This window comes from Hyalella azteca, unplaced genomic scaffold (assembly GCF_000764305.2).
Source record: "Hyalella azteca isolate HAZT.00-mixed unplaced genomic scaffold, Hazt_2.0.2 contig11774, whole genome shotgun sequence".
NCBI classification, from domain to species: domain Eukaryota; kingdom Metazoa; phylum Arthropoda; class Malacostraca; order Amphipoda; family Hyalellidae; genus Hyalella; species Hyalella azteca.
Genome location: NW_025941759.1, coordinates 148,141 through 167,511, shown reverse-complemented (window position 1 = coordinate 167,511; position 19,371 = coordinate 148,141). Strand labels below are relative to the sequence as shown.

The window sequence follows — 19,371 nt, the reverse complement described above, 5'->3', positions numbered from 1 at the left end:
CCTCAGCCTGCGGACGCTCGAGGCGCCGGACTGGCACGACCTCGTCCGCAGGATGAACAAAGATCCTGTCTCTTATACACATCTAGATGTGTATAAGAGACATGAACCAGCTAGTTGCCTCTGAACACGTCGAGCATCACAAATTTTAGTAGCCTGGCCTAGTAGACGCAACCAATATACGCAACTAATAGCCCTGTGTATAAGCACCTATACGGTCGCAATTCCATTGCAAATGAATTCCATCACCCTGATTCCGGATGAGTGGCATTATTTTCTTTACTCTTCCGCAGACTGTCAAACAAGTCTACTTTCAGTCTAGTGTAATTTTGAAAGTCTGATGCATTTGCAACTGATAATTTTTTGAAAATATAATTGTGAGAGCCCCTCTCTTTTTTGCAACCATTTTACACCCAAATTCCGCGACGCCTACATTTTTTCTTCACAGTACTGACAGTAGCACACCCGAGAACTATGCACAGAGCTCAAAATCGGATACATCCATCCACACGGACGTCTAACTGGCAACTAATGTTCAGAACGCGCGGTCTCGAGCTCCCGCGTACAAAAATAAGCGTGGCCCACCGCCCATATCGTCGCCCCTAGTGTAAACGGGCCTTGACGATGGACGAGAGAAACTGAAAGGTTTTGATGTCACCTTCCTCTCACTAGCACATCGGCTACATTTTTATGCAGTTTACGCTAACGCACGAACGAAAACCATTCAAGGCCACGTTACTTACACCTTAGCAAGCACCAAATTTATCGTAACCAAAGACGATGTATGTGAAATTAAAAAGGTTCTGATGTAGTCTCCACCTCAGCAGGACATCGACTACATCATCTACACAGGAGACAGCGTCGCGCACGACCTCTGGAAACTGAGTCGTGAGAAGAACACAAAAGTGATCAATAGAATAGGAGCGCTTCTCAAAGAATACTTTCCGGATACTCCCATCATCGGAGCGCTGGGCAACCACGAGTCTTTTCCTCGAGACAGGTACTTGATAAGTCATTTTTTGTGTCATTGCTTAGTTCATTCTTCTATTTGGTGAGTAAATTGTATGAATGTCACTTTATTCCAAAATTTAGTCATTTTCCACAATCCACAGGAACAGAAATAATTTTAGTGTTATAAAATAAAACCTTTTAATTAACGTTTATCAGTTCCTCATTAAAAAAATTGACGAGGCTGAATACAATTATTTATTAATGTCGTTACTATCAAAGTTCTAGTTTTCCTCCACCAGAAGACGCCTCAATCAACCGGAAATTCAGCAACTTGTGGCTGTACAACTTGATGACCGACCAGTGGCAGAGCTTCCTTCCCAACGTCAACATTTCCACAGAAGCCAGGATATCAGGATCGTATTCTGTCCTAATCCAACCGGGATTCAGGATAATTTCACTCAACACAAATTTCTGTTATAAATTCAACTGGTGAGTGGATTGTGTCTTCAAAGGATGGAAATTCACATTTTTTCCCATCGAATTATTTGTTACAGCTAGTGTTAAGAACACATTATTCAAGTTTAAAATATTTGGATCATTTGATTATTTGCATTGTAATAAATTAACAAAGAATTTACACGCTAGGAGAGTGCTCAAGAATTGCACCATATCTTCATTAAAAGCGTTTCGGAAACCAGCAAAAGGTATTATGCATGAAAATACTAATTATTCACAACTAAATTTAAATAAATTGAATTTTAACAGAATAATATTTGGTAAAGTGACGTCAAAAATCTGAATATAAACATCTTTAAGCGAATTTCCTCGCGAACATATGCGAGCTTTGTTCAGACTAGGTTTACTTTAAAAAATTGTCTGAATTCCACAAATTGTAATACAAATTTTAACATTATCATTAACGACAATAAATGCATTCGAGAATTAAATGAACAATTGTAAAACATTTCACGAATAAGATTTGATATTGGTTTCAAATTGTTTCAGAGGAAAGCCGAAGTATATGAAGCGATGAAAGTTTTTCAATTACGGATCTCAAGAATAACTTATAAACTATCGCAATAACATGAACTATTTAAAATGACGCATAAAACGAAGGCTTAGAAGAAAACCTATAGTTAAGGAATTTTTAGTCTATGTATTACCCTTTTATTGAGATTCAAGTTTAATATCTACAAATTTATACCAAAAAATTAGAAATCAACCACGTTTCCCTAGGTGGGTAATGTACAAAAGCAACGACCCTGGCAACGAGCTTCGCTGGCTGGTGCGTGAACTACTGAAGGCGGAGGACAAGAGGGAGTATGTTCACATCGTCGCCCACATAGCCCCGCTCTACGCCGACTGCTACGAGCAGTGGCGACACCAGTTCTCTAGAATCGTTTCTAGGTAAATATTTTCTAACCATCTTTGAAACCTGGCTGATTCTTCTGTCGTACATCCACCCTATTTCGAAAACTTAGCAGAAGCTTCTGTTGTACTTTCCACCCTATTTCGAATCAAAAAAAAAATGTTCGCAGAATGTAAATTTTTTGCCCCCAGGTTTTCTGGGACGATCAGAGGCCAGTTCTACGGTCACAGTCACATGACTGAGGTGCTGCTCAACTATGACGTTAATGACCCCAAGCGTCCCGTGGGAGTCCAATACCTCACCCCCAGTAACACGCCCTATCACCGCCTCAACCCTTCATACACTCTCTTCTACGTCGATGGCAACCATCCTGACTCAACCCGAGTGAGTGAAGGACAAAATTGCTGTAAATGACGTGTAATAGACACATATTATCTGTCCTAGTTGAAATTAAAAAAATTCAATTAATCTACGATAGAGGATGAGGGCGGGCATTCCTGGTGCCATTTTTTAATGACAGAACTTATTAATAATCGTACCATACATGGTGGTAATTTTTCGTGTCACGTATCCGATACTGCGTGTCGAATTGCTATATTGTGGATGGAAAAATCAATTAAAAACTCAAACTATTTTAGATGATTGCATGCATGCATATTGAAACCAAGCCTTAATTGTGACTCAGGCGGTGCTTGACTCGGACACTTACTTCCTGAACCTGACGGCGGCGAACGCCCACGACGACGTGACGTGGCATCTGCTGTACAGCGCCCGCAGGGACCTCAGCCTGCGGACGCTCGAGGCCCCGGACTGGCACGACCTCGTCCGCAGGATGAACAAAGATCCTGAACTTACACGGAAATTCCATGCGTGAGTAGTAGTAGTATTGTATAGTTGAATAGTATATAGTACTCGTATATATCTTCGGCATTGAAGAATTGGCTAAGTTAGGCCTGTCGTCGATTTGCGAGTAACAGAAAAGATTACTTGAGTACAATAAAGCTTGCAAATAACCTGTCAAGAGTTTGAGTAAAAGTACCACAATAATAAAATTCCGGAAATTTTGAACGTGACCAATTGATGCGTGACGTCGATAAAAATAAGAAACGGATTATACTTGGTTAATGCGGAAGTCAAACAATCATAACACATTCATTGAACATTTCTTAAGCCTTGATGATAACTTCAAATTTGTATTGCCTTTGAAGGTTTGATTTTTTTCTATTTCATAGTATTCGTGTTTATTATTGGAGCACAGTAATTCAGTAAATATGATGGTTTCCGATAGAAAAAATCAAGATTAAATCTGTCCTTTCTCTTATTGAGACAACTGTCTTTTTAATCTTCTTTCGTGTATTGAAACAGTTTTTCCCTGAAGTTGAGATTGAATATTCATAGTCTTACTTTAATGTATTTGTACAGATCGAAATCTTAAGTATGTTTGTTACCATAGATACGCCGTGAAGATGAGCGATGTTCTGAAAGACGACTGCGACAGAAGCTGCAGACGACTTCTAGTGTGCAATATGGCGGAGAGTGACCGATTTCTGCCTAGAAAATGCAAAAACTAATATCGGGTAGCACAGCATGAATGGGTGCAAATTTCCTTTTACCTGAAAATTTTAAAGTACTAAAATTTCGAAATCTGATTTACATATAGAAAAAATATGATTGCAAGATATGAATTCTGTAATTATAATTCTGTGTAAACGCATATTGAAAATTTTTTCTGTAGTTCCAAAAATAATTAATTAATGTTAGGTTAAATAGTTATTAATTATTACCCGGTAAGGGTCGGCGAGCAGAGCCATGATTGGAGCAGAGGTTGCGACTGTAAACTCGTCTCTAAGTAGAATATTCTTTCTATTCAGCGTTGATTAGGCAGCGTTAGACAGCGTTGATTAGGCTGTAGGCCTGTCGCCGATTTTAAACATCACAGAACATCCAAATGTTGTTGCGGTCTCGAACACGCAAGTCACTCCTACAATGGTGCTGAACTTGACCGCCCGGCCACCTTGCCGATATTTCTAACCAGAAGCTGTCGCACAGAGCTGGGGATCGAACTCGCACCCTTCTGCTCCAATCCCGATACTCTGAACTGTAACCACTGGGCCACCCTGCCTTCTTGCTCCGTTCCTGCCCAAAGCCGGCTCAGGTTAGCGCTTGCCTTTCTTACTCGCATCTNACCCTACAGCTCTGGAGCGACCCCCTGTCGGTGGTGTCGTACTTGCGCGAGGGGGGTCTCTTGTAAAATTGAGACCGGGGAACCACAACAACAACAACAACTTAGATTGTTTCTTCTTAGAAACATTATCGTTCAAACAAGCCATGATTCACTTGGCCCAAGATACTTCACAAGAGCGGCACAGATATTCTCACCATGGCAGCATCAGCGCTACTAGCCACTTCTCCAGCCAAGATATCAACACATCGTTGTCTCTCTCGGCCGCGTCTCGGGCACTTGCCGGCGCATGCCTCTGAAGCGGCTGAACCCCTATACACGAGGCTAGTAGCGTGGAAAGTTCAAGCGGCGGATGAACTAGCGGCTAGTACTATCCCTGTGTACAGGCACCTATATAGGCTGTAGGCCTGTCGCCGATTCTAAACATCACAGAACATCCACATGTTGTTGCGGTCTCGAACACGCAAGTCACTCCTACAATGGTGCTGAACTTGACCGCCCGGCCATCTTGCCGATATTTCTAACCAGAAGCTGTCGCACAGAGCTGGGGATCGAACTCGCACCCTTCTGCTCCAATCCCGATACTCTGAACTGCAACCACTGGGCCACCCTGCCTTCTTGCTCCGTTCCTACACAAAGCCGGCTCAGGTTAGCGCTTGCTTTTCTTACTCGCATCTGGGAAATATTACTCCGCATGAACGTTCTTGCGTTCCACGGTTACATGCGAGACTCAAGAACAAGTGGAATAAAAACAGGACAAGCAGAGATAACGATTTATTTGTCTGTGATTTATGCAGGGATTGCTTGTTACTATTAATTTGGATTCTACATTCATGATACTATTTTCTTTTAAGAAGACGTTTCTATCGATGAGTTAGAGCGAGTCAACTTGACGAGGGCATTTACATGTACACTGCTATTTTGTTGAATGTATCACTCAACTACTTCATTTTTTTTAACGTTCGAAATAAATGTGACTATAGTTGACTTTGTGTAAGATTTCATTTCGATCATTATAAACTCCCATGTCCTATAATAGATTAAGCTATGAATTATTTTATATTAGAATACCCGTGCATTCACATTAAAAAAATTCCGGCTCATATTGTTTCACTAATTTAAAGAGCGCAGCCTCCAAAGTGCATGTTCGTAAAAATATATCGTCACATCTATTTAAATCACAAATGAAATTCATGGGAAACGCTGCTAGCAATACGAAAATGCATGTTTATTTGTCACTTCTTTGCAATTTACATCATGAATGAAATTAGTTAATTAATATTGAATTCATGTTTCGCAGAGACGATTCAAGTCTGTGGTAACCTCCCTATATTCGTGTCAAATCCTCTTTTGTAAAGTTTACCGGATGATTGGTGGATTTTAATCGAAAGGCCGTCAATGATTGGCTGATGAACTTACGATCTCGTAACTTTTTTGAAAGTATAGGCCCAGTAGGGCCAGTACTGTCACGCTGAATGGACCAACAGTTTCCAGTGCTCCTATAAGAAATACAAAGAAGAAGAACGTTCGTATTCAAGCTGCATTCTCTCGAAACATGTCACAGACAAACAAGTTTCTTAATCATATACGAAGTTTATTAGTGTCTCTTTAGTCAATGCGTTATTAACACTTTTGTTAGAAGTTGAGCAAGTGAGTCAAAGTAAGCCCTATATGAAGTAAGCCCTCAGGCCCCCTCACGCAATATTTATTTGACGTCACAAGTGCAAGATGATCGAGTAAAAAATGCCTCCGCCTAAAAACTTGTTCTTCAAGTCTTCTAGAAGCCTTGGTTTTACTGCCGTTCTGAAACAATTCGAGTACGTACGAATTTTTTTCCGTGTGAGTTCAAACGCCGAAAGTCGTGGGGAAAACGGTCCACTCCGCCAATATTTAACTATTTGGGTAGATTGGAGTCGCAAGAGCATGCGTGTTTTTAATATAGGAAAACATCTTGATCAATAATTTGAGTGTCTTGGGTTGTGGGAGTGATGAGGGTAAAGTGCCACCCATTATCCAGTTAAGAAAATTACCGACAATAATTTCACTTGAGTAATATTTAGATACTTTCATCAAAAAGTTTTACATAAAAAATATTTTGATAAGATAGAGTGCAAAAATAAGTCACCAAATACATTGTACAGTTTAAACGAGTGATAATTAATATCTGTACATTCATTTCCAGTCGAAATAGGGAATTGCACTTTGACACCAACAGGCCTGTCACTTGCAAATCTGATTGCTCGGCTCCCAAGTCTCGCAATAGCAGAAATATAAAAAGGTGTTACACGAGTTATTGATGCGTTATTTCTCATATAATTTATTGAAAGTGTATGTCAATGTTTTAATTATAAATTCTTGAGCATACTACCATTAAAACTACTAAACTACTTTTGATCCATTATTTGGCTACTACTTTCGATTTAGTGATAATATGGTAAAGTTTTCAAAGTTGCAAACTGGCAAGGCTGAGCCTGGGATTTCCCATTGAGGCTAAGCTCGCTGAACCTCCTTCATCCGTGTCAACTCTGACATTTGCCCAAACATCTGACATCGTGTCATCTCTGACAATTGCTCAGTACTTGAAGACTCCTCATAATCCGTGTTGTGAAAATGAACTTGAACACCATACTTTCAAAACTCGCTAAGTGCACGTAAGTACTTACGCTCTATTTTCTTGTCTATGATTGGTGGATTTTGCTTGAAAGGCCGTCAATGATTGGCTGATGAACTTACGATCTCTTAACTTTATTTGAAAGCTGCAGTACTAATAAACCTATTCAACATTGCAACGCCTGTACTAAGATAACTGATTGTAAATTGAAATAAAAAACTGAAAGGTAAGCTTTGATCATTTCAGGAAATATATTAGATAGATGGTTTCCAAAATTTAAAATCTTGATGTAGTTATAACGAGGTAGATTATGGATGTACCCATAAATTACCGAGTCGCTATTTTCTGCCATATATTTATCTGTATTATCTGTACCATTGGAAGTTGTTTTCGTTGTCGATTAATAGTTCTTTTTTAGAATATTTCACGTCATCTTGTCCATTAAATTTAATGAAACTTTGAATTAGAAACCAAGCTTTAGTAGAAGTTATTGAATGGTATCCTGCATAATTTTCATGGAAGAAGTCTTACCTTTGGTGTACTTACGACCCCTAATAACACGCATATTTACATGCATTCTTGTACGTCTCCTAAATAATTTTCTCGCTTCATCTTCAATAGGGATACTCCTCGTATAGTATCCAATCCTTCCTAGACGGGATATCTTGGAAACGTAAGTTCTTCCCTACGTAAATCACGTAACATTGAAGTACATCAGGTGCAACTGAGTCGTTATATGTTTCATGAAGAAAAGAAATTGTCATTTATTTGCCTAGCAAATGGAATGGGCATTTATATTGCCCATTAATTCATGCAGCGCATATGTGCTGGAGCCTACTTGCTTGCAAGATATCCGAGTAAATTTGACCCTCCAAGAGCTCAAAAAATTACGATGGTTCAAATTTGAGTTTTTCTTCACGTGCTGTAAAGTTCAATTATGCTCCAGTTGCCTCGTTTTTTAGACGCATTATATTGCATGTCCCGTTAGTTTTGAGGGCCTTGCTTGGCATTCAATCGGGCTGAAAGTGAACAGTTTAGCATCCAATCTGCTAGGGTTTTTCCCCTATAAAATTAAACCTTTTTTTAAATAGAGGGAATCATAAGTTTTTCTCCTCTCGTGAGTGAAGGTCATTCTGGCATTTAGAAACTAAACTTAACGCTGAATTTAGTCAATTTACGATGACTGACTTAATTAAAATCGGTCACCAGACGAAATGTGTCGAGTGCAATGCCTGTTTTGGTCGAAATGAAACCAAAATAAGCGGCTTGGATGATTGGATTAATTTTTTTGGTTGTAATTAGGATTGCGTGAAGAAATAGACGGCCAACAAAATTTTTTATATGGTGCCTGCTAAACTGCGGAAGGGCCTTTGATATGATTTTCTATTCATGTATGCACTAAATTTAAATATAATGAGCTTTTTCCTACTCGTCACTGAACATTCGAGGCATCGCTCAATTTTCACACCTAGCTAAGGCTCAAACCCGCTGATTTTCCAATCTTTTTTGCTGCTATCAACCACTGGGCAATATAGCTAGTAATCTGGCCACTTTTTGAGACAAGGTCTGTGGCAAATTCCTAAAGCATGCAAGTTCAGGTCACAGTCTTAGTCCATATAGAATAATATAGTCTTATAGATGGCAAGAAGAAAATGAACTTGCAGCACAGACTAAAGCAGATTTTAAATTGGTTAATCCAAAAAATATTAGCGTTCAGTTAGCCAGATTCATCATATTTTCTCTGGAAAAGCTATTACACCAAGACATTAATAATAATTCGGCAGTTAATAATAGTAAGTAATAAATTCAGCCTGAAAAGCACATTTCTAAAATCAATAATGTGTAGTTTTGAAACCTTCCATTGCTTCACTCAATCGTAATTCGTGATAGACTGAAATGTTATCGGATGATACCGAACTTTCTGAGGCAATGTTCTCTGCGTAATCAATCTTGGCTTATTTCAGCATTTTTCTTCATTCCGGAAACCCAGGACCCAAAGTTTGATATCCAAGTCGAAATATCGTTAAAACTTTTCGGCCACAGCCCGCACTAATTGTTTTCTGACAGCTTCATCTTCCTGGAAATACTTTGAAAGCTTCAGAAAACGGAAATTCAGTCAATTTATAGGCTTCAGAAAACGGAAATTCAGTCAATTTATAGCTATAGTTGCCTTCAATGATGTCGGGGAAAATGTAAGTTATTCGAACGCTCGAGCGTTAGCCATAATTATGTAACTTTTGAAAAATCAGATAAAATGCAAGCCTTGAAAAGCTGCTAACTTCACATCATAATTTAGAAGACACCTCATACAACGGTAGAACCACTAAGGATGAAAGAAAGTTGCAGCATTCGCCAACTTGACGCCACTATATAGGTTCATTATTTCTGCTAGGGATGCCTTTAAGAACGGAGTGTGTCGCAACAATCTCCAAGCTAATCCTGATCTTAAAGCATGTAATGCAATCCCATCGTGCCATTTGCAAGCGGCTCGAGTCTGCTGCTGCCGAGAACGATCTTAAATCTATGTTCCAAAACGACAGGTTCTTGAGCGTGTCTGACCCTCGAATTTTAGAATCCCTGTACATTTTTTTTAACAGAAACCTAGTTTATATGAAGCCTTCAGCTTATAATCCCTTCAAATTGTAAAAAGGTTTATCAACCTCATAGGTATTTGTTTTTTATCATGTCAATTTAGATTTTCATCGTCAACGTGAATTTTAGTTTTCTAATTGATCCTGCTTTTCTTAGAAGTTTTGAACTGACGATGAAGCTAGACTACGAAAAATTTTCTCATATAAAGAAATGGTGACTTTTCTGGTTATTTCCCTTGCTTTTAAATTGTTAGTAAACCTATACCCAAAGTAGCGCAAATAAAATACCGGCTCTAAGGAAGACAGTGGCGATGGGTATTTTTCATTGTTAGCCACTGTAAGTATCTAAATTATACAAGCAGATAATGATGAACTTTAATGGAAACATTCAGACGTGAGCTACCTTTGTTTAGAAGTATGAGAATGATGGCACGCGCATGGGCCTATTTCTTCGGTGCCGACACTTCTATTCTATTATCTTGTCCGGCATAAAATTGTATGGGACATTTCTTCAACCTGCAACAAATACGTGTATATCACATTGGTTAACAATTAACCGTTGCTTCGAAAGTTGAACTGAATACACGGAAGCATTAAATTATACAGAATCACCCAATATCACAGCCCCAGAATTACATACGCAATTTCAGTACCGTGGTGCAGAACACGGACACGAACTTTATTCGGACGGACCAAAAAAAATTCAATTTCGAATTAAGATAATCAATTCATCTAAAACGGAGAGGAAATTGGAACATAAAATGCAATTTGTCCTTAATTGAAATTAGAGTTTAGCCAGCATGTCTGTCCTTACAAATGGGTTGCTAGCAGAGTAGGTAATCTTTTTTAAATTTTATCACGGACCAAAAAATCCAGCAAACCGGCCAATTGAAAGGACATGAAGTAATCTAAGCTATTCACACAATAATTATAAAAAGCTTGGAGTTTAAAGTTAAACACTTAAAGTAACGAACCGGGCATATAACACCAAGTAATGTTACAACAGAGCCCAGCCAACAAGAAAAACCACGTAACATTGCAATCAATAAAAATAAAAAGTCGAGATCACTGCAAATTGAACACCTAAGGCCTTCACAAACCGACTCACCAAGCAAGATTCGACCTTACTTCAAATTTCTCTAGGCTCACAATGAATGGAAGGTTCCAACCATTACGCAAGCCTAACGTATTTTCACAGCTGCTTTGTTAAGATTTTATACTTCACGTAAATATTTGTTCCATCCAAGAATTATCCGCAGACAAGTCAGAATATCATTCAAGTATTAGAGATCATCTCAATAAAAAGCATGACTAGTTCGCACTACATTTCCAGACCCATATACTTTTCTATTCCTCGTATTGTCCAGTCAAAACTCTTTGCAATTTGGACAACTTTCTGAACTAATTCGGAAACTTCTACACACTGAGGTAGAAATTCACCGGCCATTATATCACGCGCCTCGTCAGCTCTAGCATTAGCGCGTTTCTCTAATTCAGAAAATTCCCTAGAATAATTTCCAAACAAATGATTGTTCTGAAGCTCATCATTTGGAGACAATTCCTCAAAATGAGCGGAGAGTCGCGCTTCTTCTAATCGCAACTTCAGGGATTTCTCATAAGCAGTGTTCAAGGAGTCAAGTAAACGCTTCACTTCATTTTGGATCTGAACGATTTGTCTCATGTGCTCCTCAGTCATGTTTGATTGACGCCTCTGCACGAGCGCCGCTAAATTCCCTTCTAAAACTGCCAATACGTAAGTAGGATTCGTGTCTGCAGATCTATTAATCTTAGGCTCACTTTTACCAAGTGCCTCATGCAGAGCAATTGATTCTCGCGCAACACTGTCGTAGGGATTTAATCTTCCGTCCCCACTTTTATCAGGACGCAGAACATTACAATCTCTGGAAACGTTTCCAAGAACTTTGTTAACCGATTCGACCCAAGCACCAATATATTCCTTTTTACAAGCATCGAGCTCTAAGGAAGTTGATCCAGAACGATTTTCTGAAGTTTTGCCTCCGTTTTCAACTACCGCTTTCTCACCCATCAGTAAACTTTTGAAACAATCAAGATAGCCGTGAGATCGTCCAAGCTCTTCCTCTTCAGGATAGTCACGCCGAAGTGCATCCCTGTAGCCACGATCAAACGAGCGAGCGGCGAAGCCAGAAAGTGTACTTTCTTCGCCAGGAACTACTACGAATTTTTCGTCATCAGCTAGCCAGAAATCTGAGTCAGACGAGTTCCCCGAAGTTGCATCAGCGGGACAAGGCACTGGAGTTTCACGCGCTGTCCCAACACCGCGCGAAGTTGAGGCTTCATTTTCGTTTGGCGTGAAGACGTCGAGACGAGAGAGGCTCGAGTCGCTTGTAATTAAACCAAGATAATATTATTATAATCTTTTAGCACAAAATGTCAAATTCGTTATTGATAGATAAATAAGTAATCCTAATACATACCAAACAGTATTGAAAAAATTACACCTACGGTCCTAGAGACATCATAATAAGGATATTGTAGAAAGCTCTAATCGATTTCTGTCACAGATTCGCCCAAAACTTGACTTGTATAGTAGAGGTCAGGCTTAGAATCGAACAAGTCGAGCGCAACACTTATTTTTTGAGATGAATGTTGACAGCAGCCATGGAGTCGACGACCCAGCGAGGGTAAGGCTGGCCGCGATAAAATTTCTTGAAGAAATCCTCCGCAAACTGGGTAAACTTGCCCTCCTTTACGCTCGCTCGTATCCTGCTCATTAGCTGCATCTGTTGCAATAATAAAACTCACAATGAGAACCTCTTTCACAGACTGTACTTATTACAAATAATGATGACGATTAATTACAATTAGATTTTGAACACAACCAGTACATAATGTAAAATCAAAGCGCATTCTGCTAATTTTTTCCAATGAGTATGATCATTAGTTATCATAAAATCTCTATTATCACTCGCAAAAAATCTTAGAAATTTAAGAAGCTCCAGAAATATAACGCAGATAAGTCACGACGACAAAGGTTCGGAAATGATAGCGCGAGCGCCTTGACATGAAGGTCACAGCCACAGCGCGTGTGCAGACATACGCACCTGGTAAGCTATGTTGTGTATGGACAGCAGATGGCAACCCACGGGGTTCTTCTCAGTGGTGAGCGCGTGGATGTAAGCACGTGTGTAGGTGTGGCACGTGGAACACGAGCACGCGTCGTCGATGGCCGAGAAGTCAGACGCGTATACGTCAGACTTGAGGGAGATCTGGCCGTTGTCGACGAGCGCGCAGCCGAATCTCTGTACACGACGGAAAATTTGATACGCTTTTCTTCATTTTAAAACACAATAACATAATTATTATCGTACAGAAAGAAGACTGAAATCTAAACTCAACTTAAATCTTGTAGAGTTTTTTGCTAAACAAAAACAGCATTAGCAAACATAGTACTACTGATTTTGGGTTAATGACTATGGAGTTAAAAAATTATAAATCTAAGCCGTAGACAGGTACTAATGTAACGATGCAGTTGTTAGATAAAACCGTAGTATTTTATTGAAGTTTTTTTTCCTCATCCTATCTTAATTCAGTGCATCAATAATGGTATAAGCCATCACAATTAAATAATAGTAGTGCTTTTAAGCGAAGAACAATCAAAGATGTGGATTGCATTGAGGCAACTAAAAATCCACAACCTTCTTACCTACATTAATTCAGAACTCTTTAAGCTCACGAACCTAAGACATTAAATAACGTAATAAACATTAGGCAAGAAACGAACGATGGGGCCGGCACGCTTGACACACGCGGTATCACACCAAGTAATTTTCGCACGAGCCACACAGGCACATCACTTTGGATAGGCCAGAGACTTACTACGGTGCAAGAGACGCACTGCCCATCACTACAACATTTCATACAACAGACGTCACTAGGCCAGAGACTGATGGCAGTGCTAGATACACGCATTGCCCATCACTATAACATTTCATACAACAGACGACACTAGGCTAGAGACTGAGGGCAATTCTAGACACGCGCGGTGCCCATTATTATTTCATACAACAGACGTCACTAGGCCAGAGACTGACGGCGGCAGTGCTAGACACGCGAGATGCCCATTACTATTTAATACAACAGACGTCACTAGAGACTAACGGCAGTGCGAGTGGGGTAGACGCAGTCGAACATGTCGACGCCAAGAGCCACGCACACCACGAGGTCGGGGGCAAACCCAACGCCCATGCAGTAGCGCGGTCTGTCCTGCGGCAGCCGACGTGTGCAGTGCTCAATGATCGGCCAGAACTTTTCTTTGTCTTCACCGCCACTGAAAGAAAGCATAGCAGGAATTGTATCATTCCGGATATTTCAAATTATTTCGTCGTCAAGAGATAGTTTGAAGACATGAAAGATGTCCTTCAATCCAACTGTAAAGTCAAAGAGAAAAAGAAAAAAATTGTCAGATCCTATATTTGACGTGTCAGCAGCTACAAGAATATTGAGCTGTAAATCTGCAACTACTAGAAATGTCATAACGACGATCTCACAGCAACAATATGCATGCTAAAACATCTTTAATTCGTCTCTATTTCATACATCTCAAATTTTTTTCAATAACTCGGTACCTCAGTCCCCCAATGGCATAGCCTGGAGAATCTCTCTCCATGAGCTGGGTAAGAGAGAGGTCCCGGAGATCAGTGAAAACGCCGCCTTGTACAATAGGAAACAAGTTTTGTGAGGCTGTGTTCTTGTTGGCAGCGATGCAGCGGTCCAACCAGCGTGTAGTTCTGTTGGAACCATCATTGACATCTCTTTGCTTCATGAAACAAATTGCTTACTTCTGTCAACAGTAGTTTCATACAATGTGCCTTCAAAAATAGCAAAGACTTGATGTTCATTAATGCATTAAAATTGTCTTCTTTTGTTGAAATCTAAAAAAAAGCTACATTTATAATTTGATTGTAGTAATTAGTGAATAGAAAAAACTAATTCTATTTTGAATCTACCAGTATTGACATTTGCAGACGAAACAAATAAATTATTGAAAAAAAAACTCTTATTTCTTGACAGAAGATTCCATTCTCAGGGAAGAATAAATCTTCCAACACAATAACATACGATATACGATATTATAACAACAATTAATGGCCTTCCAAACACTGAGCATAGACAAGAGGAAGGCAAAGCTCTCACCTGAGTGTGGCTTCTTTGAAGCGCTCATAATTGGTTTCCTTAACATCAACAACATCGTCCAGTTGCATCATGATGTCTGCTCCAATGGCATTCTGAATAGCTATACTTTCTTCAGGAGTTAAGACGCACTCAGAACCTGTGTGGTAATACAGAATACAGATAATTAGCATACAGTTTCTTTCTCTTGTATAACTGTGGTACCTATTTAGTGTTATCAAGTCTATTCAAGAATGTGGTTTAAAAAAGTTTTTATAATTCAGAGAAATTGGACAGAACCTAAATAAAACCTTATAAAATACTGAAGAAAAAGTAAAAACTAATAAAGAAATATCCTAATGTTGCATGAATTATTGGCTCAATTTATAAAATTTTCATCATCTGATTGATATCTATTGCTTCTAAATGAAATCAACATGAATTCTTAATGAAACCTGCCATCATAAGGGCTTTGGAAAGTGACTCCATCTTCTGTTATCTTAGCAAACTTGAGCAGCGACACCATCTGGAAGCCACCAGAGTCCGTAAGAAGAGCACGCGGCCACTGCATCCACTGATGCAGGCCTCCAGCAGCACTCAGAACTTCTTTGCCCTTTAAAGTTGGGAAAGTGGGCATAATGTGTGGTGCTTTCCAATCAGATTATGACAAATAACTTGAGCTACAGCAGCATATTAGGAAATTGAAAATTCATTGTTCATCCATTCTTTTCTTACATTTTGATATGAACTTTCAATCAATTTAATACCACTTCACATATGAATGCATATCAGCACCTCCAACATGTTTATCTCATTCTTAGAGACTGCTTATCAGGATTTGCCAATTCTTCTTACATGTTCTAAAGAACCAATTGTTCAACACCTGGGGATTAACATTTTAAATTAAGGCAAAATAATGCTCTAAATGAAAAACAGCTAATCACGTCCATGTACTAACAAAAGTTACAACCAAATTATGTAAGATACCTAAAACACTTAACCAAGGGAATGAACATTACCAACATGCACATGAAATCCACTGCAAAACTGTGATACCAATTGCTACAATATACCTATGGACAATCAAACTGGTACTATATAAATAAGAACATCTTATTGATTTATTTCTTTATTGGTGTAATTATTTTACATTAAACTCATTTGATGAAATGATGTATGAAGAAATAAATACTGAAAATAAGAAATGATAATGAAGGATGTAACTAGATTTTAATTCAAGCAAACCATTTACATAATTGTATTTATGTGCTTTAATTGACATTTTCATGCTATTATAGATCATTGGTCTAAACAAATGATAATAGATGATCACTTTGATTTTCACTCACAGGTTGGGTTCCCAGATGATAAGTGTTTCCCAAGATGATATCAGCACCAGCATCGGCTACTTGTTCTGGAAGTAGGCCTTTCATTGTTCCCTGAAAAATAAGATCAGTGGCAGTTAATTCATCAGTAGAAGAATTATAGGACCTCTGAAAGGAAATACAAAGCTTAATATCTGCTAAATATGGTAAAATTTGTGGAACACAGAGAAGACTGTAGGTAGGTACACATGATCACACCTCGTTGTCATACACACATACAGCATATATAAATTTATTAGTACCATCAAATGGGGTAATAAGGAATGGGTGGGGTAAATTGGGACACTCCTCTGCCACGGCTTAAAATGTTTAGCAGCAAAACTACATTTAAATATTGCAAAACTAAAAATAGAAATGTAAACTTCAACATTTTTCCTATCTATGTAGCATAAAGGAAGTTAAGAAATCATTCATTTGCTTGCTCTAAAAAATCCCTGAAAAATGTTGAGAAGTGATATTGTACTTCAGTTATTAAGGTCTGTAGTAAAAAAAATTGCAGACAGGTGTCAGAAACTTAATTGATGGAATTTTGGTACTTCAATCCAAAACAAAATGGCAGCCAGCAGGGCATTAAGGGACACCCTCTGCCCCAGGGTAATACAGGATGCCCCTAAAAACGCATTTACAGTAGAACCAAAGGCTCCAGCGAAGGCTCCAGTCAACTACAAAATCAATTAACAACAAATAATTTTGATTACATTTACCTTGCTCAGTGAGAAAACTTAACTTAACAAAAAATTAATGCCTCATCAGTCATCACAATATTGTGCATAAATGTCAGTTAGGATTGTGCACCGGGCAAAATAGAATGAAAAGAAATTGACCTAAACTATAATTTATTTCTCCAGAAAATATGGTGGTTATCATTAAAATATACCTTTCTTTTTTCAGGTATGTTTTTTTACAATATTTTCTTATTATAGGAATTGAATTCAATTGACCCAATTAAAATGGTGCAAAATTACAAACCTAGTCCTGTAAGCTTACAGATACAGAAGAAATGCTATATGGCTGCTGATATGAAGCTTGCAGTGGACAAGGCAGTTGTCAACGCTCAATAGCATGTCCATGGATATGGTAATACTGTATCACATCAATAATATGATAATGTCTGGATATGGTAATATCATATCAATAAAGGAAAAAAAAGTACAAATCACAGAAAATTGTATTTATTCTACATCTACATCATCTACAGAGGAAGAGGAGGACTTTGGAGTACTGTTTGTAATGGACGAGTACACTCTGCATGCTTCAAATATTTTAAAATCAACTTTTATTTCAAACTGGAGCCATTGCTAATCAAAATGCGTTTTTAGGCATGTCCCTTATTACCCTGGGGGGTGATTCTTATTACCCAGTCTTGCAGAAATGGTCGCCATTTTTATGGAATGTGATACCCAAATTTTGTCAATCATGTTTTCAAGCCAACACTTGCATCTAACTTTTATGGAAGTAAATTTTTTTAATACAGCAAATATTTTTTTTTTGTACAGACCTTAGCAAAGGTAATTTTCCAAAATCTCGCTTTTCACACTTTTTTTCAGGGATTTTTTAGAGGTAGTAAATCTATGATTTATTAAATTGCTTTATGCTACATAGATAGTAAAAGTGTTGAACTTTATGCCCCTATTTTTAGTTTTACAATATTTTGATTAGTTTAGCTGCTACAACATTTCTACAAAATGTGGGATGACTATCACAAATTACCTCGCCCGTCACTTATTACTCTGTTTGACAGTAGTTACAAAAACCTTTGTGAACTCTTCTTCTCTGGCCCTGATGGGACAAAAATTGCTATGAATTTAGACAAAATCACAAAAGGGGCTTTGATCTGAAGAAGATATCTGGTGGTCACTTTTTGATATCATGTCATTGTGAAAGGTCCAAAATGACTTTTAGTTAGGGGACCTAGTAAGGGGACCTAATATCATCACAGTAAGGGGACCTAGTATCATTTATGAAACTTTGTGATGCATGGGATTTCTAGGACTCAAATAAATGTAGGCTTTTTATAGAGACTTGCAGTATACATATGAGATGACTGTTCATGTTCAAGAAAGCTTTATAGATATTTCCTGGTTAGCTTCTATCCAGTATTATTCTTTTTGTAGTTCAAAACCCTAAAATAAATTTGATGCACTCTCAAGTTATATTTAAAACCCACGTTTCACACTGGGCGTTTTTCATAATAACCCGGGGTTATTAGCATTAAAAAGCCCAGCCTGTATGGGTAGGCAGGCAGCTCCCTGGGCAGGTGCCCAGTGCAACCCTGGCTGTCATACTTGTATATCCTGAACTGTGACAGCCGCAATAACTTTTTTGTCAAAGATGAAGCTCTTGAACTCTCATGTTATACTCTAATATAATGTTTTTTTTTTTTTGCAAAAACATAAAATAGGCATTAGCATGAGCTAAATTGCATGTAAATTAGGTAATAATATTCCAGCTGCCATTTCTAGTGCAAAGTTAGAGCTTAGTCATAAAATGTGCGCATGACATGGCTGCAATGTGATCATCAGAAATGAGTTCATGGTTCATGAATGGCTTTCCATGGCTGGGGAAATAAGCCTAAAGTTAAAAAAATAATTAATTAATGGCTTCAAAATTCCAGTTTTGGTCCAGAGAGCAGATATTTTTCCCATTAGCTGCCAATAAGAATCAGTTGTAATGAATCAATTAATCTCCAAAGTAGGTCTAAAAAATTTCTGCATTCTCATAAGATCAACAAAAAAGTCACATTTGCTTTTATTTGAAGTAAAATTCAGCATAAATAACAGAATGAGAATTTTATGATTTAATTTTCAACCATTTCATTAATCATAACTGACCTTTGTACCAACAGGCATAAATGTTGGTGTCTCCAAAGTGTGATGCGGAAGAATCAGTTTTGCAACACGACATCTAGACTTAGAACATTCTCTCACAATATTAAACTGAAGAGCTGGTCCACACCACGATTTTGAGGCAGCACAACTCATTGCTTGGTGACACAATCAAATTACTAGCATAAATTAATTATTTGACTTTGTTAGTTGAACTTAGTTTGTTGAATATTCTCAACTATTCTCAAGACACTGAAGTAAAGAAAAAAAATGAATGCAGCTAAATAAAATCAACATTCACCTGCTCAC

At 38.3% G+C, this 19,371-nt stretch overlaps 2 protein-coding genes across 2 annotated transcripts; one reads left to right on the top strand and one right to left on the bottom strand.

Annotated features, from left to right (window-relative positions):
• The first annotated feature begins 257 nt into the window (after positions 1 to 257).
• LOC108680335 (sphingomyelin phosphodiesterase) lies at positions 258 to 4,251 on the top strand. Its single transcript, XM_018169136.2, has 7 exons — positions 258 to 302; positions 810 to 997; positions 1,234 to 1,437; positions 2,185 to 2,355; positions 2,509 to 2,701; positions 3,003 to 3,187; positions 3,771 to 4,251. Exons 1-7 carry the CDS (start codon positions 258 to 260, stop codon positions 3,886 to 3,888), a joined length of 1,104 nt encoding a protein of 367 aa, XP_018024625.1. The 3' UTR covers positions 3,889 to 4,251.
• Positions 4,252 to 10,064: 5,813 nt separating this feature from the next.
• LOC108680340 (queuine tRNA-ribosyltransferase catalytic subunit 1) lies at positions 10,065 to 19,371 on the bottom strand. The gene is made up of 9 exons (XM_018169141.2): positions 19,069 to 19,371; positions 16,202 to 16,291; positions 15,312 to 15,465; positions 14,877 to 15,012; positions 14,309 to 14,470; positions 13,842 to 14,010; positions 12,785 to 12,982; positions 12,315 to 12,463; positions 10,065 to 12,067 (listed from the first exon to the last, which is right to left on the bottom strand). The coding sequence occupies exons 1-9, from the start codon at positions 19,216 to 19,218 to the stop codon at positions 11,023 to 11,025; spliced, it is 2,253 nt and encodes a 750-aa protein (XP_018024630.1). The 5' UTR covers positions 19,219 to 19,371; the 3' UTR covers positions 10,065 to 11,022.

Coding starts and splice junctions, on each gene's coding strand:
- LOC108680340 (XM_018169141.2), bottom strand. CDS start 19,218: ATGAGTTGTGCTGCCTCAAAATCGTGGTGTGGACCAGCTCTTCAGTTT. Junction 14,471..14,876: donor TTCAAAGAAGCCACACTCAG/GTGAGAGCTTTG, acceptor TGGTTCCAACAG/AACTACACGCTGGTTGGACC. Junction 14,011..14,308: donor TATGCCATTGGGGGACTGAG/GTACCGAGTTAT, acceptor GCTTTCTTTCAG/TGGCGGTGAAGACAAAGAAA.
- LOC108680335 (XM_018169136.2), top strand. CDS start 258: ATGAGTGGCATTATTTTCTTTACTCTTCCGCAGACTGTCAAACAA. Junction 1,438..2,184: donor TTCTGTTATAAATTCAACTG/GTGAGTGGATTG, acceptor ACGTTTCCCTAG/GTGGGTAATGTACAAAAGCA. Junction 2,356..2,508: donor TTCTCTAGAATCGTTTCTAG/GTAAATATTTTC, acceptor TTTTGCCCCCAG/GTTTTCTGGGACGATCAGAG.